This window comes from Panthera tigris, chromosome A3 (genome assembly GCF_018350195.1).
Source record: "Panthera tigris isolate Pti1 chromosome A3, P.tigris_Pti1_mat1.1, whole genome shotgun sequence".
Taxonomy (NCBI): domain Eukaryota; kingdom Metazoa; phylum Chordata; class Mammalia; order Carnivora; family Felidae; genus Panthera; species Panthera tigris.
In genome coordinates, this window is record NC_056662.1 from 139,201,681 (window position 1) to 139,228,223 (window position 26,543).

The 26,543-nt window shown below is 41.3% G+C and overlaps 1 protein-coding gene across 4 annotated transcripts in view; it reads left to right on the top strand.

Annotated features, from left to right (window-relative positions):
- The window catches only part of SH3YL1 (SH3 and SYLF domain containing 1), a 40,725-nt gene that overhangs the window by 7,425 nt on the left and 6,757 nt on the right, over positions 1-26,543 (top strand). For all 4 annotated transcript variants that reach the window (XM_007087254.3, XM_042982612.1, XM_042982611.1 and 1 more), the window contains 8 exons: positions 6,415-6,525; positions 9,346-9,459; positions 11,186-11,250; positions 16,108-16,220; positions 17,135-17,263; positions 19,085-19,253; positions 19,913-19,991; positions 25,950-26,006. In XM_007087254.3, coding sequence (XP_007087316.3) covers positions 6,415-6,525; positions 9,346-9,459; positions 11,186-11,250; positions 16,108-16,220; positions 17,135-17,263; positions 19,085-19,253; positions 19,913-19,991; positions 25,950-26,006 — 837 coding nt within the window. The remainder of the gene's footprint in view (positions 1-6,414; positions 6,526-9,345; positions 9,460-11,185; positions 11,251-16,107; positions 16,221-17,134; positions 17,264-19,084; positions 19,254-19,912; positions 19,992-25,949; positions 26,007-26,543) is intronic.

A 26,543-nucleotide genomic window follows, 5' to 3' on the forward strand; every position in this document is an offset into this window, starting at 1 on the left:
ATTTGAAGTTAGTGTTACTTATCATGAAAATAAATCACAAATGTTCAACTGTTATGCTGACTATGATGCAATTTTACCTGTAACATCTTTGAAAATGTGTTTTCACACATAATATTATTATTGTGTTTTAATTGTTTCAGCCTTTAAAAATGTAAACACTGGCAGTGCCTGGGTGGCCTGGTCGGTTAAATGTCCGACTCCTGATTTCAGCTCAGGTCATGATCTCACAGTTGAGAGGTGGAGCCCTGTGTCTGGCCCCTTACTGGGCCTTGAACCTGCTCAAGATTCTCTCTCCCGCTCTCTCTGTCCTTACCCAACTTGTGCTCACACATGCGTGGGTGCTCTCTCTCTCTTTCTCTCTCTCTCTCTCTCTCTCTCTCTCTCTCTCTCTCTCTCTCTCTCACACACACACACACACACACACACACACAATATTAAAAATGTAAACACTGTTCTTAACTCCTAGGCCATAGGTGAACAGGTGGTGGCTGGACTTGGCCCAGGGCCATGGCTTGCCAACCCCTGTGGGGTCCCTCATCAATTTACTGCCCCTTACCTCCCAGGGTGTCCTTCAGTGTGGGCTCTGGGATCCTTAACAGAGCTCCTTAAAGTATTACTCCTTTAAAGCGGGCACAGTGATGAGCTTCCTCAGTACAGGGTGCAGGAGGAATGTGACAGGAGGGACAGGCAGGCGTCAGCCATGTGCCAAGAGGACCCGGGTGGATCCTACCCGCCCTCCCACAGGCCCAGGAGAGGACCCCTCTAGGACCAGGAAGCCTGGGCCTGGCCAGATACTCCCCCCTTGGCCCCTCCACTCAGAAACCAGATCTCCTCAGCTCTTTCTGGCAGCCAGACTTCCACGGCTGGCCCGTGCCACCAGCTGCTGACTGCTTGTACCCCAGAGGGTGGCCCAGCAGCCCCCGAACAGGCCCAGCCTGGGGGAACATGGCCCCTCTGCCACCTGCAGGCACCACATCCTCTCCAAAGAGGTGCACACCTCTTCCAAACTGGTCCTTAGTGAGGGCTGTCTCAGCCTAGGGTGCCATCCAGAATGGATAATTCTCACAGCCGACCTCCCTCTCAACCAGCTCTGCGCATTCCACCTCCTGCTTGGACCCAGGCTCTGCACCCGCTCTAGGTGAGCAGGGCGGGGGTGTTATAGCTGTGAAAGACAGCAGAGCTAGGCAAGTGACGGAAGCACAGGATAGGACCCTAGCACCTTGAATTGTTCCAAGATGTACACTGATGGGTGTTGTCGGCATAGAGAAGATAGATCTTTTTTGTTTGAGAAAGAACGTGCATGCTCTCGAGTGGGGGATAGGGGATGAGAGAGAGATCCTAAGCCCAGCTTGGGGGGTTGATCTCAGGACCATGAGAGCATGACCTGAGCTGGTCAAGAGTTGGACGCCCTAAGCGACTGAGCCACTCAGGTGCCCCGAGAAGAGGCATCTTTTTAAAGGTTTTAACATTTCATGAAAAAGCAAAACACTGCTTTGCTTTTTTTAGAAGGACTTGCAAATAGTGTATTATAAATACTATTTAATCAAAGAAGTAAGAATGTTAACATATAGTATGGTATTTGATAGCATTTTTACCCATGTTTCCACCTCTCCGAACTACCTAAGTGATTAGAATATACGTATATAAAACAAGTCAAATCTAGTCCTAAGTTAGAAAATGAAAATTACAAATACTTCTCCCCCATCTTTCTTCTTCAAAATTTAGAATTAATTTTTAAAATGTAATAATTGGGTAATATTAGCTGCAATAAAAAGCCTCCATATCTCAATTACCTAACACAGTAAGAGCCACTTCCCCAGCACGTAATAGTCTAGTGTGGATATTCCAGGTGGCGGACAGCTTTCCCCAGGCGGTGACCCAGCTGGTGACCCAGGGGACCCAGGGGACCCATCCTTCCCCCCTGTGGCTGTGCCATCAAAGTCCTCTTCAGCCAGCCAGTGATGGGAAAGAGAGGGTGGAGAAAGCAATACGTCTCAGCTGTCGTGGCATAGAAGTGACACACGTCACCTTCTCTGGGCACCTGCCTCTCGGGGACAGTGCTCCCTGTAACACAGGAAGCACACATGTGTGTGGGCAACCAGCTGTCCAGACACAAAACCAATAAAGCCAAACCCTCTGTATGCAATTCATTCAACCCATGAAGAGTAAGGTTGTGAGGCCTCATCTTAGATACCAGCAGAAATTAGGAACTCAAATACTTTGTCTAGTTATAATGCAAATTACAGTCAATGCATGTACCTTATGAACAGAGGAAGTTGTATTAGTCAATTTCGTAGTTATACTCCTGTTTGCTGACTCACATACCTTCTTAGCAACCAAAATGGAAATGAAGTCACTCCTATCTCAGTATATGCTCACCAATCATGGCTTTTAAAAGCTATCAATTGCATCAATACTGTACTGGAAATTTGGAAAGTTGGAAATGCCCTTTTCTTGATCACTGTGGAATAAATATCAAAAAACAATCGTATGTCATTACTGTGTCGCCTGAAGTCATGGCTTATAGAACCACCTCCATAACATGTACTTTAAAGGGCCAAATGTTGGGGTGCCTGGGTGGCTCAGTTGGTTAAGCATCTGACTGTGGCTTAGGTCATGCTCTTGTGGTTTGTGAGATTGAGCCCTGCATTGGTCTCTGCACTGACAGCATGAAGCCTGCTTGGGATTCTCTCTCCCTTTCTCTCTGCACCCCCTCTGTCTCAAAATAAATTAAAAGAACATTTAAAAAATAAAATCAATAAATGAATAATTAAAAAATATTAGGTTCTTCATATTCTATACCAATATAACTTTGAGATGGGTCAAATATTTAGTATAAAATATAAGCTGTGCCTGTATCGTTCTTTTTTTTAAATTAAAGCCTTTAGTCACAATAGTAGTTAAAAAGATGATAACAGTAGAAAGCCCAGAGACATGTTCCCATATAAATAAAAACAAATGCTGAAAAATAATAATTGTTTTAAAAAGCAAGCAGAGATACAGATTTGCGGCGTGAGCACAATTATAGACTAAAGAATATGATGCCAGAAAAACAGGCAAAGAATATGAACAGAAAATGTGCAAAACAGGACATGTAAACAAACTAAAGAAAAATTCACTGGCATTCAGATGAATTCAAATGAAATTTGTCACCCTGTTTTTCTGACGTATGGCCTTTGCTTTTACCAGTGTCCCCCATGACAGTGGACGTTTTTTATGGTAATACCCAGTGATCTAAACCTGGGTGGTATTTTTCAGAGGCAATTTATAAAGTAATATAAGCTAACAAATTATGGGTTGTTTTTATTCATCGATTCCCAACCCCTAAGACTCTACCCTAAGATAACTGTCATCCAACAGTAGTATCTCTGAAAGCTAAAAATGGAAATAATCTACATATTTGGCAATAGGAATCAATTGAAGCATACACTGAAATGCAGACAGTAGTATTGGGGGATATTAACAGCAGGGGTGGCTTTTCCCCCAACATTTGCATATGTATACTTTTTCCATTATGTTTACAGTGTGTTTATGCCATAATTTCTGATCATATAAAAATAGAGAAGTTTTTTGTCATACTTGGTTGGGCCTTTTGTACTATGAATTTGAAAAGTAATTCTCCCATAATTTCTGGTTCTCTTATCTGGTTTGATTTCTGGCATTTCAAACTGTTGATGAATTTGGAGTTTATCCCCATGTAGCATGAAGCTGTGGATGAATTTTCATTGCTTCCCCTCCCCCCCGCCCCGGCAAAAGATCACTATTTATTGTGTAACACAGCTTTTCTACATTGATTTAATATGTTATCTTTATCATCAAGGTATTTTATATATTTGGGTCAATTTCTGAATTTTCTATTTTGTAAAATTGATTTTTCTGCCTATATTTGCATCTACTATCAGGTAAATTATTGACACTTTATTTTATTTTTAATTAATTATTTTATTTTTTTTAATTTTTTTTTTAACGTTTATTTATTTTTGAGACAGAGAGAGACAGAGCATGAACGGGGAAGGGGCAGAGAAAGAGGGAGACACAGAATCGGAAGCAGGCTCCAGGCTCTGAGCCATCAGCCCAGAGCCTGACGCCGGGCTCGAACTCACGGACCGCGAGATTGTGACCTGAGCTGAAGTCGGACGCTTAACCGACTGAGCCACCCAGGCGCCCCTATTTTTAATTTATTTTTAACGTTTGTTTATTTTTGAGAGAGAGAGGCAGAGTGCGAGTGGGGGAGGGACAGAGAGAGAGAGGGAGACACAGAATCCGAAGCAGGTTCCAGGCTCTGAGCTGTCCGCATAGACCCCGATGTGGGGATTGAACTCACGAACTGTGAGATCATGACCTGAGCCAAAGTCGGACGCCCAACTGACTGAGCCACCAGGTGCCCCAAAGCTTTATGATATGTTGTGGCTTTGGCAGAGCTTGTCCCCTCATTATTCTTCTTTTAAATACTTTCCCTATACTTTCTTGCTTATTTTTCCATATGAAATCGAGCATTTCATTTAATTAAAGATACTTGTAAAACTTAAAAGAGAAGATGAATTTGATTTCATTAAGACAAAAAGTAGAAAAACATAAGAAAATTCCAAAGACAAGTGCCAAACAGCGAATCAATATTTGTAACTCATGTTCCAGAAAAAGGTTAATTCCTTTACTTTATAAATGAATAAGAAACAGAGAAATACCCCCCAACAGGACACTATGGAGAAGACTTGATGGAAATGGAAAGATGTGTAACATCACTCATCACAAAAGAACAAATTAAAGTACACTAAGAGCTTCATGCCAGAGAGAGTGGTGCTGGCACTGCCACTGACTGTAAACCCTAGAAATTAGGCAAACACGCCGAGTGTCTGCTTTCACATATTGGGTGATGGGCGAGTGTGCCCAAGGTCCCAGAGAGGAGGGGAACCCCGCGATTGCCCCTTTTCCTGTACTTTCTGTTCTCTTGCTGAATGGAGGAGACAACGGAGTTTGGGGAAGCCATGCATCTGAACTGGCAAGGCAGCCTCACAGAGGGGAGTGGGCCTGAGAGATCTGCTGGAGGACCCATGAACCCTTGGCGAGTCCCAAACCCTACGTTTACGTGTAAAACTTTCAAGATGGCGCCAAGAACAGCTACCAGGAAGCTGTGAGGTGAACTGTTTTCAGTTCAGTGAGGGTTGTGGGATAACAGTTCTCACCGTCTGCTCATTAAGCCCTGAGCACACTGGGGAGCGAGCCCAAAGAATCACACCACACTTGGAGGGCTCACATCAAAATGACTGTACACGCACCGAAGCAAAACACAGAAGCAGGCCTTGGAAAGATTGATATGCAGGTCAGTCCCTGCATGGCCTACTGCTAAGGGCATCAACTCTGTTTAAGGAAGACAACAAAATCCAGACATTCAATGTGGTGATATTCACAATATCTAGCAACCATCAAATTTTACCAGAAATAGAAAACAGGAAAATCTAACCCATAGCAAGAGAAAAATCTGTCAAAAACAGATCTGGAAAGGCCAGAGATGATGCAATTATCAGATAAGGATAAAAAAAGTACCTTTTAAAATATGCTCAAGTATTTAAAGAACAACATAAACATAATGAGAACAGAAATGGAAAGAATAAAAACAACCAAATGGAACTTTCAGAGCTGAAAACAATCTCTGAAATGAAAATTTCATCCGATGGCCTGAATAGCAGACTTTACATTGAAGCCTCTTGGCTTCTTTGGCTCTTCTGATTCCTTTCCCTGTGATAAAGAGATGGTCTATCCCCACATACTTCAGGTCTGGGAGGATTATCTGCACACTTGTTGGAACAAGTACATGCTTGCTTGCATGAGTTTATGAACACCCAGGCAAGCCTGACAGGTAGAATGCTGTACAAACACATTGGAGTAACCACTCAGTTCCTGAGTCTCTTAGGATTTTCCTAATAAGGACAATCTATACAGACAGTTCAACATTTTTGACAAAAGTATCCAGATACAGTAAAGTTCATATTTTTTATTTTGGACAGTTGCAATAAATTATATATTTTTTATTATGCGCAGTTATAAATTACATCTTTTGTTAATTCTTTAAATTTTAATATTTTTAAATTAGCATTGGGGTAAATTAAGAATTACACAGAGAAGGTATATAATTGAGAGATTGGACCATATTTTGTTTAAGATCCTTTAGAATCCCATGATTTTATAATTTCTGGGATTTTGAGAGTTTAGGGTTTCCCAATCTCAGAATGAATTTAATTTATCAGGAAAATAGAGATGAGACAATAATTTCAGGATTTCCAATTCATTTTATTTGTCTGGAAGGATACAATTTATTAATGCTCAATTGTGCATGAGAAAAAATGAAATTATAATAATTTTCTAACTTGTATGTACTAGATTTTTTCATTAAAATCTCTTTTTTTAATCTTTCAGTGAATAATCCCATACCTTCCAATCTGAAATCGGAAGCAAAAAAGGCGGCTAAAATTCTAAGAGAATTCACAGAAATAACTTCCAGAAATGGACCTGATAAGATCATTCCTGGTAAATAAAATATATACCATTCATTTCTAAAGTTGTTTTGTTGTTTAAGTTACTTGGTGCACTTCCTGACCCCAGGCAGTGGACCCCCTAAGAGCAGCAAGCCCACAGAGTAGTGTTTCCCTCCTTCTCTGGGGGACCCCCACACCTCCCTTTGCCTTCTGCCTTTGTGGAGGCGGCCTCTCCTGCCTCCCCTTCATGGTGTCCACTTTGGTTTTCCCCCAGCTCTCCTGTTCTTGTCCTCAGTTTCTGAGGCCTTGTAAGTTTATCCTGAAAACTCACTAGCTAATCTCATAAATAAATTTTAATTTTGGGTTTTCTCTTTCTAGATAAGATATTTACATTTTATAGGGGTTTAACAAGACATTAATCAATAATTCCCAACACAGCTACATATCATATTCCTTGGCTCATTAAAATACAGTGCTTAAAGTTCCTGCAAACCTGCTGAATCAGACCCTGGGAGCGGTGTGGCAGGAATGCGCATTTTTAACAATGCTTCCCATGTGATTCTAATGCGAGGCTGACCACATAAGACCTGAGTCTAGAGATGACCTTTTGGGAGCCACTACCTGTCCATTGCCACTAGCACTTATCTCTACAGGGTGTTTCGTGGACTACTCGTCTTTGCCACGAGGCAAAGAAGGTCCACATGCCGACTACCTTGGGCAGTGCTGCAGACTAATTTCCCTCTTAACCACCACGACTCTGATCCAGGATGACAAAGACTACTTGATTTTTTTTAACTACTTTAACTTCTTAAGTCAGATGTTTAAAGTTATTTAGCAGAATTTTAAATATTAAAAACTTTTAAATTTGTTATAATAATAATAATAATAATTATTATTATTATTATTATTATTATTGTTATTTTGGCCCAGCCACCACTTCCATCATAGGAAAACAGTGCTTCTTGGAGCCTGGCTACTCAAAGTGCCGCTGGACATCACCTGGGGGCGCGTTAGAACCGCAGGACCTCAAGGTCCCACTTAGACCTAGTGAGTCAGAATCTGCATTTTTTACAAGATCTCCAGTGATCTATATGTACACACAGGTTTGAGAAGGACTACTTTAGGACTTGAAGAAAATTCAATCAGAAAAACTGAATTTTCAGTAGCAGTATTCTGAAGCAGGAGATAGAAGACATTTCTTGATATATATCAGCATCTGCCTATGTGGCCCGCTAGCCCGATTTATGGAAAAACTGGATTTCCTAACACAGAAACATCTGAGTATGGATTACCTCTCATGGATTTTGTGCAGTGAAATTCCATCATGACTTTCTTCTGCCTGCAAAGACCACCTGACTCCCTTTCAGTGAGTTTAGCTGGGAAAGTGAAAACCAGTTTACGTGGCAGCCTGGGTAAGAGCTGACTCTCAGGTGTGCAGGCTGTGTGTGGTGGGGAGGAGAGGGCCCCAGGGGCTGCCAGAGAGCCAAGCCTCTCCTTTCCTAGAGCCTTCCCTAGGATGGGGGGGGGGGCATTATGTTTAAATTAACACTAGGGTGATCTATTATATAGTGGAGGATAGAATCTACAAAAAACAATTTAAAACAAAGCATCTAGACTGTAGACCTTAGCGGTACGAGGTCACACTCGGGTGTGAGGGGCCTGAGATCCGTACAAGGACATTTAGAGGGTGAATCTGTACTCAGTGCATCTCTGCCATCCATGAAAAGCTACTTGGCAAATCAGTTAGGCATTACTGGTATTTTAGTGTTCCTGAATTTGGGTAGAAAATCTATAAAAACAAACCTGATACTTAAAATATGATCATCTGCTTTTGCTCTATCTAAATAGAGGCAATCCTGACCATACACACATTGAGAGTGGAGTCGAGGTGTGGACAAAGATGTTCTACCAAAGTGGGGTTGTAAAAATAAACCTATGTGATATACAATACAGCTTTCAACCGCATTACAATATACTTATAACGTTTTGAAATACAAAAAGGAGGCACTGGATGCCTGGGATGAGCACTGGGTGTTGTATGTAACTGATGAATAACTAAATTCTCCTCCTGAAACCAATATTGCTCTGTTAAAAAAAAAAAAAAGGACATTGGGGTCCAAGGGTAATTTCAAATGTTGAGGCTTCCCTTGTTATTTGAAGGATATGCTGTTTTGTGAATAAATCCACAGAAAAGGGAGGCACAGTGTTTACTAGGCACATATATTAATAACTCATTTTATGTGATGAACTTCCCTGAAATGTGAATAAACCAGTGGTTTCTAAATTGAGTTATATTCTCAGTACACTAGTAGTTATGTGTTACTCGAATACTCAAATAGATCATTTTACAAAGTTAAAAGTCTTTTAAAGTGGCAAAATCACTTGGTTTTTCTGTGTTTGAATCCAGATTTTCATATTAGTAAGAGGTGAACTAACTGTATGGATTTCAGATCAAAGTTCCACAGCTTGCAGCAAGTTTCTCCTTAGTACTTAGTACAGTATGGATCTTTATATTATGAGTTATGTTCTCAACTAATTGAAATCTCCAAATTATTTGTCCTGCTGGTAGATGTCACTGAAAAATCTCATCTGTATATCTCATTTATCACAGCGGTTGCCGGATGGTTGAGCACTTGTGACGTTAGGTGTAACATTGGAAACATACAAGGAAGGAGGTGGGGCAGGGAGGCCCAGGTGCACGTGCTGCGTAACCGAGTGTTTTTCAGCTCACATGTCCCACTAAGGCTCATACTGAGAGCCCTGGGTCCTGCCAAGGAGACTGCTGTGTGAACTGAATCTGCTCAACCCCTGAACATCTATCCAGGAAAGTCCATTAAAAATGCTCACCTGCTCGTTATCTTTAATTTTGCAGCCCACGTAATTGCTAAAGCCAAGGGCCTTGCGATATTGTCTGTGATAAAGGCTGGATTTCTAGTAACTGCTAGAGGAGGCAGTGGGGTCGTGCTGGCGCGTCTTCCCGATGGAAGTAAGTTGATTGTTTTCGCTTTGAACACAACTCACGGGAGCGTGGTAGGGTTCTTCATCCTTCTTTGTTCAGCCCTTGGCTAAGAATCAGAAACAACCAAGTTCTCTTCTCAAGCACTACCCACGTTTTCACGGGTAGACTTCCCAGCAGTACAACCAGCCCAAGTAGAAGCACATTCAAAGGCACTTCCCTTCTGTGGGCTCAAAGCCTGTGAGATGTTCCCACAGTGGTGACAGGTAGCTCTCTGTGAAGGTGGAGATCTGTCAACCTCTGGGGTCTCAGAATCTCAGGAGGACTTTTCTACTGGGCTTTTCTGCTGTTCTTATTTCCCCTGTATTTCTCACTTCTGAGTCCAGATGCTCAGTCCACAGAGGGTAATTTAAATTTTTTTCTTAACGTTTATTTTTGAGACAGAATGAACGGGGGAGGGTCAGAGAGAGAGAGAGAGAGCGGGAGACACAGAATCTGAAACAGGCTCCAGGCTCTGAGCTGTCAGCACAGAGCCCGACACGGGGCTTGAACTCACGAACCACGAGATCATGACCTGAGCCGAAGTCGGACGCTTAACCGACTGAGCCACCCAGGCGCCCCTCACAGATCGTAATTTAAAAGCTGCCCAAATGAAATAGCAGATTCCCTGGGGCACCTGGGTGGCTCAGTCAGCTGAGTGTCTGACTTCAGCTCAGGTCATGATCTCACAGCTCTTGAGTTCGAGCCCCATGTCAGGCTCTGTGCTGTCAGCTCGGAGCCTGGAGCCTGCTTCCGATTCTGTGTCTCCCTCTCTCTGCCCCTCCCCTTCTCATGCTCTCTCTCCCTCTCTCTCAAAAATAAATAACATTAAAAAACAAAACAAAAACAAAAGGGAAGCAGCAAATTCCCCAGATCCTGGCCAGATGGGCAGTCTTCAAACAGCGACAGCTCCTAACATAGGAAATGGAAAACAACTTTGGGGTTATATGACGCTAATTTCTGTAATACAAACTCCCCTAAGCCTGGGTAGATTAGTTCTAAATATATTCAAGCAATATCCTGTTACCTAGAACACAAATCAGGTTAGGAAACTAATAAGCATCTGCAGAAAGGACTTTATCTAGGCTCTCCCACCCTCCCCCCATCAGATTAATTTTCTCCCTAATTCAAATGGAATTATTGTACTAAGTTTTAAAATGTAAGGAAATTTATCTTGTTAAAATCTTAATAATCTTGAACAGATAGCCTATTTCTTGTGCTACTATGCAAAAAAAGACCAGTTTTTGCCCTCAGAGATTTACAATAGAAACGGTTTATTATTGTGTTACCCTTAGAAGTGATTATAATAAACTTTTTTGAATCCTTTCGCTCTGTTATATCTATGATAGAACTCTAACTAAAAACTAGAATTACAGCTCAATTATTTTGTAAAACGTTATACAAATGTTGATAGTTAAAATTAGATATGTTTAGTAGGTGAGGATTCAGTAGTTTGGTGTTATGCACGTTTGTAGAGAAAGATCAGGGGGCACGAATTTGTGAGTCTGTGGGACTCAATATCTAATACCTTTCAAATATTTTTACCTTAAAGTTATACAGGCTTATTAAAGAACATTTTAAAACACAGGGGGAAATACCAAAGTCTCATTATTTTAAAAGAAATGCTATTTGTTCACATTTTAGCATTTTCCTTCCCATATGTGTGTGCCAAGCAGTTTTAATGTTAGAGTAACGTTTGCTTCTTTGTGTTTGTTAGAGTGGTCTGCACCGTCAGCCATCGGCATAGCTGGGCTTGGTGGAGGGTTTGAAATAGGAATTGAGGTAAGTGTGTGAAAACACAACTGTGACTTACTACGTGAAGCTTGAGAGAGTATCTACTGTTCTCATTTCACCATCGATGGAATATATTTTATTCCATGTATTTCCCTTTCTGGATGAATCCCCGCTGATAACATTCTAATGTTTACCGGTATCTTTCATCGAGAGTGGCATTTTGCTGGGTCCATCTTTAGCATGTCTGGGGAGCAGGAATGTCTCAAAGCGGATGCACTGTACTTGGCCACTTGTGACTTGCTCATTGCAAAGCTGCTAACCTCTGCAGCGGGTTGTCGAACAAGCCAGAGCTTAGATCCTGGGCTTACCTGGCTTAATACAGTGTATCTTCATGGGTGGCAAAATCCAGTTGTGTTATATCTTCAGATTGCTTCAGATGCTTGGAGTAAAGACTGCCTTTGCATGGTTTCATGTTGTGACTTGGTTCCTGATGACCATGGCCTCTCAGGCAGGCCCTGAGCACACCTGTTTGCAGAGGTCTGTTACTTAGAGATTACCTTCTGCATGATGCTAACCTTTCATCCATTGCGGTATTGCTAAGTCATGGGCAAATTGAATCTCCTAATATTCTCAAATCACTTTCTTCTCAAGTTCTGGTCAGTTTTGTCCTAAGCCATCTTTTTATGCATTTTCTCTGTGGCCACAGTTTTAAATTCCCTTGGCCTCATTAGACACGGCCCTTTCCACCACTCTTATTTCACCTTTATGTGACCTTCTTTACTCCCTGTTCCATTAATCTGTATTATAAAAAGAGATATATATTTTAGCTTTCCCTATCGTAACTGCCTTTTTGTTGGATATTCAACCAGACCAAAGCCATACAAAGCATTGCCCTGTGTGGGCAGTACATTTTCATCCCTGCCTGCACCTCCTTGCCGACAGGCGGTGCTCTCTGCATGGATGATGCTCAGCTGGTGGTGTGAGTGCCCCCCCTCCCCCCCCACCTCATCACCCCTCTCCCTCCACTGGAAGCTGGGTGGTGCTCTGGGCCTCAAACAGCATTTGTTTCCAAGCTGATGAGAGATGAAGTAAGGGTGACTGCAGGAAGTTTAGCATATGAAAAACTGAAAATGTGAAAATGGGACTCCCCGTGATGGCTCCTTGGAATATCCAGTTTTGGGCATGTTAACAGCCTTGAAAACAAGTGTAGTAACGTGTAATCCTATCATTAGCACGTGAAATAGAAAGATTCAAAGTCAACATTTTATAGAGATATACTCGATTATCTTCCAAAGGCAGTGTGGGGTAGTGGCTGGGCTGTAAGAGCAGAGACTGTACCAGACCCGGGAGCACCTGCAGCCCTGTGCACTGAGCGGCCCTCTTCTCCCAGGATCTGCGATTTTTTACTTGTAAAATAGAGGCAACAGTAGCCTTCCCTCTTGGCTTATTAAGTGAGTGCATTTAGAGTGGCATAAACTATTATAATTTTTATTGTGAATGTCCTCTTTACCTTTGCAATACTTACTTGTGCTTGTGATTTATAGAAACTTTTGATCTTACCCTCATGGCATATAGAAGAAATTAACCCTGGACTTTCATTTAACTAGCATACATGGAGGAAAATCATTAGCTTTTTAAAATGCCTATTTCAAATAGAGATTAGAGGAATTGCCTAGGGGTTAGAAAGACTGGCTTTATACTTCTTAAACACAACCTGACTTTGCCTCCCTGAGGCCCACAGATGTGTCCCAGAGGGTAATCATAATGTGCAAGCAGTCAGTTCCTTTTCAACGTTGGCAAGAAGTCTTGTGCTTCTCCACAGAGCATTCTCAGACTTTATCATGAGCGCGAGTTTTCTGCTGCTGCTCTCACAGAGCTCTCCAGCCCACTTCGAGTGAGCGAGGAAGCAGAGGTTCCCTTGATACAGCAGCTCTTGTGAAGCAGGACCGTTCTTGTCAGCAGCGGCCCTGGCTTCCAGTAAAAAGGCAGCAGACCTGTGGCCAACGGCGAGCCAGATAGACACCCTCAGTTACGGAGTGAAATTAGTCCCCAACCACCTAGGGCTGATTCAGGTTCCTCTTCTGGCATTCTTCTTTCCAGCAGCAGGTTCCCAACTTGACAGAATGTTCCACACAGGTGTTACCCTGTTGGTTTTCTTATCTGGACCTTAATGTAGATTGTGAGTACCTTGAGGGCATAGATGTTCTCTCTTCATGCCTAGTCCTCAGATTGGCCAAGTATTGAGCACAAAGTAGAAACCCAGAGTGAGTCTCAATTTCTTTATCTTAAGTTTTCAAGGACACAGAGAGCACTCACATAATCAATTTATGCTAGTAAATATTTGTTGAATAATGTAATTATCTGCCATTCCATTTTAGAATGGACGAACAATAGCAGTTAAGATTTTTGTAAAACTTTTGCATATATTCTTATGGAATCAGTTCCATCCCATAGCCATGGAGAACGGTTATCACTGCTCTCATTTCGCACATGAAAGAACTGGGTGATGTGAGTTCCCCAGCAGGAGGTAGCCAGACAGTGACAGACGGGCCATTCAAATGGAGGGTTCTGGCCCTGAAACCACTCAGCAGTCTGTTTGTGGCATTGGGTGCAGTGTTTCTTAGCGGTCCTGGTGTTCAAGCCTCTGTCCATAGGTAGAAGGACTATGTGTTCTTGGTTCCATGGATAATCAGGTGAGAAGTCAGCCCTGGGTCTCATCACTTGTAGTACCCTGTCTGTTCCTGACTGTGACTTCTGTCTACATAATTTCCCATGGATTTTAGGCCAGGTAGGCAGGGCACACGTGAGTATATTCAATATACGGAGACATTAAGCATCTTGCCTAAGATCACACAGCTAGGGTATGGTTGTCCTTGGTTGGGTTCACTAGATGTAGAGTCTGAGACAGGGCTTGGGGTACATGTGATTTCTTGAGCAAATGTTCTCAGGGCTGAAACCATAAGGGACTAAGGAAGCAGGACAGAGAAAGGGTAGAGTTGGAGCAAGGGATGATCCCAGGTAAACTCAACCTGGTCTGACAACAGCAGAAGGCAAACCACATAACAGCCTTGCTAAGCCTCGAGGCAAGCGGGGTGGCGTCTGGGCACCACCACTCTTTCCGTCCGCGGGCAGCAGGTGGTGTGCCTCTGGTACAGGGCTGAGGGAGCCAACGGCACCAACCACAGCAGGGGGAGCCAGAGCAGATCTCTTGCATCCAGGACACTCTGTGATCTCTCAGCCCACCACGCTGCCTCCTGTAGGCGATAACATCTTTAGTACATGTGAAATATGAATGTGATCTGCAGGAACTTTAGATTTATGCTCTGTTTTGGAATCCAGACCAGGTTAAGGTTCTGAAGGTATATGAAGTTAGGGACTAGGTCATCTTCTGACAGGATCTGGTGGCCTTCCTTAGCTCAGACATTAGTTAACACTAAGATTATAGTACTGATTCAAGTATGTAAACTACAGAGAATTTCCAATGTTTTATAATTCACACACAATTCATTAAAAACAAAAACGATCTGAAAGTCAATGGTCTAAGGAAAGATAATGCAAAGACTTGGTTTAAAGACTATTAGTATTTTCTTTTCAGGACAGTCGTAACAAAGCCCAAAGCTCTGAAAACACCCATATATGGATCACTCAACTGTGTGTTATAGCAAAGGCCAGAGCTCACCATGGGCCAACTCTGATCAGTCTTGCTTTCACCCAATAGTGTGATTTGAGAGAAATGATTTAGCTTTTCCAGAGAGAGTTTGGATGAGCTCTTTTACTTTAATAATGAGGAGGGTGTCCAGGTGTAAGCTAAGGAAAAATTACTGTTAGAGGCTAGGCTCAACTTCTGAGCCCACTAAAGTCAATGTGCAGAGAAGGGCCCAGTGGTGTAAGGGGTGGAAGGTGTCTTGGCATGCAGAATGTCAACACTCGGTTTGAATGTTGAGGCTGAGGGCTGTGTCCCAGAGAGCTGTGTCCCCTGAGGGCTGTGTCCCCAGAGAGCTGTGTCCCCTGAGGGCTGTGTCCCCCCCCCCACCCCCAGAGCTATGTTCCTGGAGGGCTGTGTTCCCCCAGGGCTGTGTCCCCCCAGGGCTGTGTCCCCAGAGGGCTGTGTCCCCCAGAGGGCTCTGTCCCCCAGGGGGCTGTTCTCCCAGAGGGCTTTGTCCCTGGAAGGCTGTGTCCCCCAAGGGCTGTGTCCCCTGAGGGCTCTCTGTATTTCTGGGCTCTCATGGGGCTTGCATACAGCTCCAGCAAACTTGAAAAACAAATGCCGTCCTTGTAGGCATGTCTTGAGCTGTCTCACGTTCTAATTTTTGCCCTTAGAGAACTAACTCTGTAGGAGGCACTAACTAATGGTTAACTAGTTTCCTTCTGGCATTTCGAATTCTGAGGCCAAAAAGAAAGCGGATGTGCAGTTTACTGGTGGTAGGCATGTGGCCTTGCCAGGGATTTCAGGGTGCAAACGTCATTGAGAACCCTTGACCTTCTGCCCTCACTGTTAGCTGTGTGGTCTTTGCTTGGCTTTCTTGATGTGTTTAGTTTAAAAGAGGACTTTCGATCTTTCTGTTCTACCTATGTTTGATGTGTTCTGGCTATCACTGTGACAGTCCTCTTAACCTTACTAGACCTTTGTCGTCACCTGCATTACCAGCTTGTCGGGTGGACCGGGGAGGTTTGTATGGAGCCCCACAGCACATGGTCAGGGGTGTCTGCCACACTGACCTGTGCAAATGTCCCTTGTGTGAATCCTCAGCTCAAAACAACAATGACCCTTCCTTCATATGCTTTCATTGTCTACATTGAAATTCTTGCTGCATTATATGGTGTATATTTGAGTTCTAATCAACATGTACTTTAAATGATATTTAGACAATTATTCTTAAATGAATGGGCTTTTTTTATTTTCAGGTATCAGATTTGGTAATAATTTTGAATTATGACAGAGCAGTAGAAGCTTTTGCAAAAGGTGGTAACCTGACACTTGGAGGGAATTTTACTGTGGCAGTTGGGCCCCTGGGAAGGTGAGTACTACAACATAGTTTCTGAACAGCTGTTGGAGAGTAATGGCTTAAAAACTATACAGTTTTGCATTAGGAGGAACTTTGAATTGAAATGAAACTGATTCATGATTTACATATGTCCCAGAGGGTTTGAGGCTCTTTAGAAGTAAGAAATAGAAAACATAGGCAGTGTGATAAAATGAGAAAATTTAAAACTAGAACACACAAAAGGAAACTAAATATTTCGGAAATGAAGGCCATCGTATCTACTGGAATTGAACATAAAATGTACCTTTCAGCTTTGAAGGAGCCAGGTCAAATTGAATTAACTGATAAAAGACAGTATCGATCAAGAAAGAAAACAAAACTTGTCTTCAAACTAGTGAAAACTTAAAATGAAAGTGTCTCACTGGCGTGATGTTTACAGTATATATGCTGCATTTTCCCTCTCGGTTAACAAACAACTATTCTGGGGTCAACTGAGCAATTTAGAAATTCTGAAAGCTCAGACTGTTTACAAAAGCTAACACAGTACAATCCTCTGAAAACGTTTCTAAATTCCATGAAAATAGTCAGTGTAAAAAGAACCCACAGTCTTTAGGACTCTTGAAATGTACATTGCTGTTTTAAGAAAGGAAGACAAGGTTGGTAATTATCAGCTTTCCATGAATTGGGTACAAGGCGGTCCTCTGTATTACCACATCATTTTTTAATGGTTTTAAATAACAAGTCCTTCCCCTGCCCTGTCCTTGCTCTAGACCACTCTAAACACATCTAGCTCAGGCCAATAGGAAGTAATGAATGAAAACAAGTGGCCTGAGATTAGAACGATGTCACTCTTTGGAGGGAGAAGTGCAGTGCTGTTCAGATAGTCGTCTTTAGGATCGATCCTCTTGCGAGTCTGGTTCTCTCCTGCAAAACCTTGTATTTCACAGGAATTTGGAAGGAAATGTTGCCCTACGGAGCTCCGCTGCCGTCTTCACGTACTGCAAATCTAGAGGACTCTTTGCTGGCGTATCTCTAGAAGGCAGTTGTTTGATTGAAAGGAAAGAAACTAATCGAAAGTAAGTGCAAGCCAAATAATTTTAATTTGAGGAAAGTGTGATGAGAAAAATAGTACGTCATAGATTCACATAGTTCTTTGGAGTTTACAGAGTAATTTCGTATATTCTTTTTTTAAGAACATATTTTAAGAATATGCAACATTTGACTCTAACTATTTCTTTATTTAAAGATTCAATATAAAGCAATATGTACTTAGACAAAATCTAGAAAATACACACAAAAAATTATAAGGAAGGAAAAAAATCCCATTCTCCCCCTTTGAGATTAACACTGCTCAGTTTGCTTTATTGCCCGACAATGTTTTCCTAAGCATAACTTCCCTTGTTTTGCCACATATGATTGTAATCATAATAGATAGAATTGTAAATCCTTTTCTCCATCCAGCATTGCAAGAATCATAAGTGTAAGTTAATGGCTACATAATATTGTATTAGTTGGCTGTATCATATTCAGTATATTTTTCAAACATCTGTAAAAGTACCTAAGTTACAACTTGTAGGTCAATCAAAATATTCCTCATTATGAGAGGCTGTCTATTATGATTCTCTGCCTTTGTTGTTTTTCCATAAAACGGAGATCAATTTTGATTTTTAAAAAACGGATTTAGAAGTATTTTGACAGGTGGAGAAGAACTTGTGCTTTAAACTGGCATCTGGCTAAGTTTTCCCCAAACTGCTTCTCTACATCACCACTAAAACATGTCTGGCTTCTCAGAGGAAGATAAAAGGTTGACTGACAAGAGAAACTTCCTTCAGAACATGGCAGGCAGAGATCCCACTAGCTGGGAGCTTGGCAGGAGCCGACAGTGCTGTGTGGTTACAGCAGAGGAACCCCTGCCCCCCAACCTCATCTGCCTGCTTTCCAGGGAAAATCTGCACAAAATTTACTGTTCACTCAAGAGTTTGTTAGCACACTGGGGCACCTGGCTGGCTCAGTTGAACAGCCAACTTTGGCTCAGGTCATGATCTCATGGTCCGTGGGTTCGAGCCCCGCGCTGGGCTCTGTGCTGACAGCTCAGAGCCTGGAGTCTGCTTTGGATTCTGTGTCTCCCTCTCTCTCTCTGTCCCTTCCCCACTTGCACTCTGTCTCTCTCTGTCTCTCAAGAAATAAACATTAAACAAAATTTTTAAAGAGTTAATAAGCACATGTGACAATATTCAGTGTAAGCCACAGAAACTGGAAAATAGGAGGAGTGGGGAAAAATAAGGATTTGCAGAGCTCTGTGTCTTATAAAGTCAAGAGAGATGTTTCTACTTCTCGTTTTTGAAGGATTCTTTTAGAAACTTCTGATTTCAGGCCTTCAGAAGACTTTCTCACTAAAGTTCACGTAAATCTGGATAAACTAAACAAACATACTTCTTAATTAATTGCAGGGCTTGTAAGGCAAATCTTTATATAGTTTTGATGCAAATAAACAGTTTTAAAGGAATTACAAAGCCGTATTTGTTGGCCCCATTTTTGTAAGAAACTTAAAAAATAAAAGCCTGTAAAAATGAATATGCTTGTAGGTATATTTGCAGAAGCGTAGATGTATTTGCATACATGTGTTTATATAGATGTGTTTGTATATGTGATTTGATTTTTATATTATTGGAGAAAGAGTATGTGTATCAGACTATTTATGGTGATTGGCTCTACAGATGATCTTGGGGGAGTGAATTTAGGGGCTTAACGGGTTATAGCTTGTAGTTAGTGTTGGAAAAATAGTATATATGAAGTATTAGATGTGAGTTTATCCCTACACACAGGTATGTGTCCTACTTTTAGCTCTAGGAAAGCTCTATGTCTATAAATGTTCTTAATCTGATATTCCTTATTAGGTTTTATTGTCAAGACATCCGAGCTTATGACATTTTATTTGGAGACATGCCGCGGCCTGCTCAAGCGGAAGATCTCTATGAGATTCTCGATTCCTTTACTGAAAAGTATGAAAATGAAGGACAGCGAATCAACGCAAGAAAAGCAGCAAAGCAACAGAGGAAGCCTGCTGTAATGCGTGGTTTTTTTGTGTGTCTCTTAGCGGTCGCAGGAAATAGCATATTCTGCCCTTGAAGTCAGGTTCCTGATAACCGACTCCACTTCCCTTATACTGTCATTTGCGTAAAGTCCTTGTGAAAATGGCATACACCTGTGATGTGTCACCTGTACAAACCTCGAGGAGAAACATAGGTTGTGTTCCATACTTGCATCTCTGAGGAGAGGACTTTGTACCAGTAGCCGTGCTAACGGTAGCTGCTGACACACAGGTCTCAGGCCTCCGAGCATCGATCGTGCGCACCAAGTTCCACGACACCCTTCGGAGTCGCTTGATCCCCATCACAGGGCACGAAAGCCGCCACAGCAAGCCTACGTTGTCACGGCCTCCCAGGGGCTGCCGAGCCAGTCACCAGGTGGCTGTGCCCGCGTAGGTTGTCAGCGGTGCCTGGATGAGGCGAGGTACAGAAGGGCACCCACTGTCAACCCCTGCATGTGGCGTCCGTTTCAACTGAGCGTGGCCCGAAGCACACTACCTGTGCTCGCGTAGGGTGCTTCGTTAATAAGTGCATGGGGGAAAATAGGCCACATACATTCTCCAGAAGAGAAAAGCCTCACATGCTCCATGATAATAAAGTATTTTAAAATTATGTGCATTTTTTTGTCCCTCCCAGGCTAAAGAATTACCTCCGAAACCATTGTCAAGACCACAGCAGTCATCTGCACAAGTCCCGCTGAACTCTGGCTCCCAAAGTAAATATTTTTGTCGTAATTCAAATATGATTATAATTAACAGTTGTTAAACTTTAGTATCAAATAGAACTAAAATGTGTTGAAGAGAAAAATAAATGCTCAGACTCCTCTAAATACAAAGGTATTCTCATGACTGTAACTTGTGAAAGCTTCTTCTCATTCAGAAGAGGCTTTCCCTAATTTACAAAGATTTATCTTTAAAAATTTTCTCATTTATTTTGTCATTTCTTCCAAAGACTGCTATCCTGCTGATTTGAAATAGGAACAAAACAAGCCATTTTTCTTGTATACCCATAGATTTATATTCTGAATATTGATCTAAGCCATATATTCTTAGGAGCTCAGGATTTCCTAAGGCTGGTTTTAAACTAGACTAAATGTTTAAAGCACCAGGCTCTGGCCTCCATCCCTCTTTCCATTCATCGTTTGTATGACAGTCACTCTTGGAATTCTGCTCTATGGGCACAGAGGGTAACAGTACCTAGCAATATGGTAAAGGAGGTGATGTTTCATATAATGATCCACTATTATTCAAGAGCATTGTGCAGTGGCTTTTGTGAGTACAAAGATGAATCTACCTTACATCCTGTCCGTGAAGAACTTTCAGTCTGGTACAGGAGGTGTCACATGGGGAGAAGTAACTGCCATCACCGGAAGGAAGCACGTGATAAGGTCTGGGAGGAGGAGTACAAGTGTCAAAGGCTCTAGAGGGCAGGAGGATGGCCCCTCCTTCAGGCTCTGTATCCACCGCCCCTTCACCTGCGGACCCACACGCAGTCTCCGCCCTCATGCTGGCTCCTGGCTGTGCCCTTAGCTTGCCTACACGTCCCCTCCCTGGAAGACACTCAGGAACCAAACCTGTCCTTTATTACCCACTCTTACTGTGTGACCTGGCTGTTCCTTTGTCTCCTGGGATGCCGTATTCTTCTTTCAATAGGGATGGTCTATTTCTGATTCATGTTCAGGTGATTAGTTTGCGTACACTCACATTTCCAGTGAGTAACAAGATGTGGGCACTGGAATCTATTTTTATTTTAAAGCTGAGTGATTGCATAAAATTTGACCTCTGTAGTTATGTCTTAAAATACATGATGTTTCTGAAGTTTCCTCACTAGGAAAATACATGTCTGTAAGATGCATGTGTAAAAACCTTATGAGGGCACCTAGGTGGCTCCGTCAGTTAAGCCTCTGACTTGATTTCTGCCCAGGTCACGATCTTGCAGTTCTTGGGCGCAAGCCCTGCGTCAGGCTCTGCACGGACAGCATGGAGCCTGCTTGGGATTCTGTCTGTCTCCTCTGTCTCTGCCCCTCCCCTGTTCTCTCTTGCTCTCTCTCTCTCTCTCAAAAATAAATAACTAAACATTAAAAAAATTAAATCTCAGGGCACCTACCTGGGTGGCTCAGTCAGTTAAACATCTGACTCTTGGTTGTGGCTCAGGTCATGATCTCACAATTGGTGAGTTCAAGCCCTGCATCAGGCTCTGCACTGACAGCGTGGAGCCTGCTTGGGATTCTCTCTCCTTCTCTCTGCCCCTCCCCTGCTCATGCTGTCTCTCACTCAAAAACAAATAAATATTTTTTTTAATAAAATTAAATCTGACCTATAAAAAATAAGTTTTTTATTAAAAAACAGAATCTTAATTCTTAATTACACATCTTCACAAATATAATTTTATATAAATGCATAACAGATGGTTTTTGATGCATTATTTTCTTTTTCTTTTATGAGTTGCTGCCTTTCCTTCATTTCACCTCCTAACTCACATGGTGCCCTCTCCCATACTCATTTCAGGAAATCTATGTTGACAACATGCGGTATAGACATCTGTATTTCTCTCCACATATATCTTTCTTTGATAGTCCTACTCACAGGCACATGTATAAGAACATATATACACATGGAAAGAATATTTTGTCTCGTAAAAATGCTGCCATATTATACATGTTTTACTCTATCTTGCTTGTGGGTTTTATTTATTTTGCTGAAAAACACCTCATGGAAACATCTGAATCAACTGGTGCAGCTCTAATTAATTCTTTTTAATGGCCTTTTAATATTCCATGGGGCAAAAAACATATTTATTCAGCTGCTCTCCTACTGATAGGTATTAACATTATTTCAGTTTTTTTCCCATGCCAACCATCTCCACAATTTACATCTTTGTAAATTTGTGTGTCTACATATTGGTGCTTTCATTTATTTCTTTATTTATTTTTGGAGATAATTACCAGGAATGGATATAGTAAGTCAAAGGACATATTTTTTAAATTTCAACAGATTAGGTAGATTGTTTTTTAAGTTTTTACTACTACAGAGTCTCATCAGCCATTGCCCACTGTATACACTTCCCAGCATGCACACTCCCCACTGTATACACTTCCCAGTGTGCACACTCCCCACTGTATACACTTCCCAGCATGCACTCTCTCCACTGTATACACTTCCCAGCATGCACTCTCCCCACTGTATACACTTCCCAGCATGCACTCTCCCCACTGTATACACTTCCCAGCATGCACTCTCCCCACTGTATACAGTGCCCACCACATATACATATACTGACCACCATAAGCACTCTCCCACTTGTAGCTCTCTGCATCATATATGTTCCTCACCACTGTTAGTGTTAGAGTATTTGCATGTGTTAGGGTTGGTTATATCTCCTTTTTATTTGGATTGTGTTGCCCCTGTCAGTTAGTGACTTAAAGATTTCTTGATATAATTGCTGGAGTTTTGTCTTTTATCTTTTCTGAAAACTTTCTTCATTTCATTGGTTGATTTTTTTCTATTGGAGTATTTGTTGCCTTTTCCATTTGTAGAAGCACTTTGTACATTGAGGACTTTGTCATTCGGGCTACAGTTTTTTTTTCTACATGAATCATTTGTCTGTTGGTCTTGTTTTTCATGCAGACTTAGTCCCCCCTTATCCATGAGGGCTAAGTTCCATGATCCCCGTGGATGCCTGCAACCATGGATAGTACTGAACCTCATATAAACTATGTTTTTTTCCTATACATACATACCTGTGATCAAGTTTACTTTATAAATTAGGCACAGTAAGAGATTAGCAATAGTAAAATAGAAAAATTACAATGACGTGCTATAATAAAGGTCCTATGAATGTGGTTTCTCTGTCTCTTAAAATATCTTGTACTTTTCTCCCCCTTCTTGTGATGATGGGAGGTGATGAGATGCCCACATGAGACGCAGTGAGGTGATTGACACAGTTGTGAGGTGGCATTAGGCTTCTTCTGACCTTCCGACAGTAAATCAGAAGGAGGATGAGCCACTTCTGGGCTGTGGTTAACCGCAGGCAATTGTGAAACAGGAAAACTGTGGATAAGGGGGTCTGCAGTATGCAATGTGCAATTCCAAAAAATAATGCTATGAACTTAGAGGAATTCTATGACTTGGGATATTAATCACAATAACATATAAATTAACTAATTTGGCATGTTTATGGTAATCTTTCCATTTTATGCTTTCCATTTGCTGAGGCATTTTTCTGTCATTCCTAAGATTTCATAGTGTCTGTGCCTTTCTTGTTAAATTTATTCCTAAGTACTTTATAATTTTGGTTTGCTGGGTGAATGGAATGTACTTTCCCATTTCTATTTTGGAGTGCTTATTTTTATGTTGAGAAAGTCCTAATTTGCATGTATTTTGTCCTATATCTGATCACTACCCAAAATCTCTTATTTCTAGTCAGTTTTCAAAATTAGATTCTTTTGGAATATTTATACCCTCTTCCCCGTGCTGCCGATGTTTATTTCTATATTCTTATGTCATAAGCTTCTTAGGCCGCAGCCTACATATTGTACTTGTATCCTCAGGGTACCCGACACTGCCTAGGGTATGAGAGCAACAGTGTGAGAGATACACTGTCCGGCTCGAGACATGTTCCTTCCGAAAGCCATTTCCGTTCACAACGGGACGTACAGGCCATCCTCCCCTGGCCTTCCTGAGGGTTTTTGTTCCACACCTGAGTAAGAAAAGTAACCCCTAAGTCATCCAAATCATACCGTGCTACATTGTCTCCAAAATATAAGAATGGTGATGTAATCTGAAATATAGATACTGACGTAGTTAGTGAGTGACTGAGGAGTAGCAAGTCGAGTCGTTTGGACAGTGGTTCTTGTTTCTCTGCTTTCCACAAAACTGAAGAGGGACGATGGGATTGTCGTGTTAGCATATGTAACAACAGTAATTAGTATTATCACTATATATTGCTTATTTTAAGAATCACGTAGCCATCTATCACCAAAACAGAAAGTTATAGAAGTATCTTATTATCTTATAAATATTTTATTATTATGTTTTAATTACAGATAACCATGTGATTTTTTTGACCTCTCTCTCAGAAGGAACATCAAATAATTCTGTTACATTGCTGTAAAATGTATCCTTCTAGCCCTCTCTAGTTTTTATAAGAACCAGCCTTCATAGCACCTATACATTTAAAAAGGAATATTAAAATACAACTTGACGTTGAACCTCTGTCATTCTAGAAATAAGAAATAGTCATCCTGCTTAATGAGCTAAAGTCTCATCCATCTATCGAGCTGTGTTTCAAATAAAAATTTACTTTCCTGTTTAGTAAGTTAACAAATTTATAATATATTTAAGATTTTGGTCAATTGTGTACCAGTAATGATTACAATAATAACTCGATCTGTAAGAAATTATTTAACAGTCTTGTGCTTACTTAAAATAAAATTAAAAAATAAATTTCTGTACAAATTTTTTGTTGTAGAAACTGTTACATAAAATATAATATTAATATATTAGTATAAAATCTTTGGGACAGGGTGCCTGGGTGTCTCAGTCGGTTAAGCATCCGACTTCAGCTCAGGTCATGGTCTCGCAGTTTGAGTTCGAGCCCTGCGTCGGGCTCTGTGCTGACAGCATGGAGCCTGCTTCCGATTCTGTGTCTCCCTCTCTCTCTGCCCCTCCCATGCTCATGCTCTGTCTCTCTCTTGCCTCTCAATAGTAAATAAATGTTAAAAAAAAAAAAGTTAAAATCTGTGGGACAAAGGGAATGGAAATATGACTAAAAGGTTAAAATGAGCATTACATAATTTCTGACTATCTGCAAAAGCTTGGTGCTTTTTTCACCGAATTCTTAATTTTGGCTCAGGTCATGATCCCACGCTTTGTGAGATCGAGCCCCACGTTGGGCTCTGTGCTGACAGTACAGAGCCTGCTTAGGACTCTCTCTCTTCCTCTCTCTCTGCCCCTCCCCCACTCATGCTTGCTCTCTCTCTGTCTCAAATTTTTAAAAAAACTTTGTTTTTTAAACTCACGATGGTGAGTACAGATACAGTATTAATGATGTGTATTTTTACTGTGATATTTATATTCTGTTATCCCAAAAAGGAGAGATGTAATTATTTAATTTAAATAATTGATATTGAAATATGCTACAAAGCATGCCCTTTAGAACTTTTAGACTTATATTGAGCAATTTTAGGTGTTAATTTAAAAATATACAAGTGAATACATGCTGCTTAAAAATTATTTGAGGAGTCAAGCAAACAAGAATGTTTAAAATCACTGGTTTGGGGATTACAAACTTTTTTGAATTCAGGTATTTTATGATTGCTCTGGAAAACAGATGTGTGTGCATTTTCCATGAACATACATGTCCAAGGTCGTGAGTTGTAGTGCTTCTGATCATGTGCATATCACGTATTTACTCCCTGCCTATGCTCAGTGTATTTCCTGGGTTTATTCAGGCTCCTCTTGATTTAAAGGGTGATAAAATAATGAGAGTTCTATCACTGAGCAATTTAAAGTATTTGCTTTGTTGTGCTCGCTTCAGCAGCACATATACTAAAGTATTTGCTTTGCAAGGGCAAGATTAGGCATTCTTGGCTATTTTATATATGCTAATATTTTATGTTATTTATCTTTTTTAATATATGTGAATAAGTTTTCTATTTTTTTTTTTTTTGCAGGTAATGGAAACAAATATAAGCTGTACCCTGAACTTTCCAGCTATCAGGAGAGAGTTGGTAAATAAAATACCTACATGTTAAAAATTACTCATATTGATCTTATAATCACAAACTTTCTAATTAATCTGGCAGGTTATAAAAATCTCTAGGAAGGCGTACATCACTTCTTTGACTTACAGGATATGCACGTTATTCTGAAAAGTCCCTCATTTAAAAAATGCTGTGGCTTTGCTCGCTTACTTGCTTGTCATCTGAGATTAGCAGCGTGGTGGGGAACCCAGGGGGACAGTCACCTGGTGTGACGCACCTGGCTCAGGAGGGAGCTGGCTCCAGGGCCCACGGGCTGGTCGGAGGCTGAACTACAGGATCTTGTAGAACCTTGTCAGGAAAGAAAGACAAAGTTTGCTCGTTGTGAGTTACAGCTTCGTCATCATCACATTTGCTCTGGGTTTTAGCCCCATGAATATTTTTATGTTTTTAAGGATTTTTAACATTTTTCGTGTTCAGATATTTTGCCATTATTGGGAGCTACTTCATAAAACTCATTAGGATTTGCTTTGATAAAAATAGTCCCTCAACCTGTCTTACTTTAAT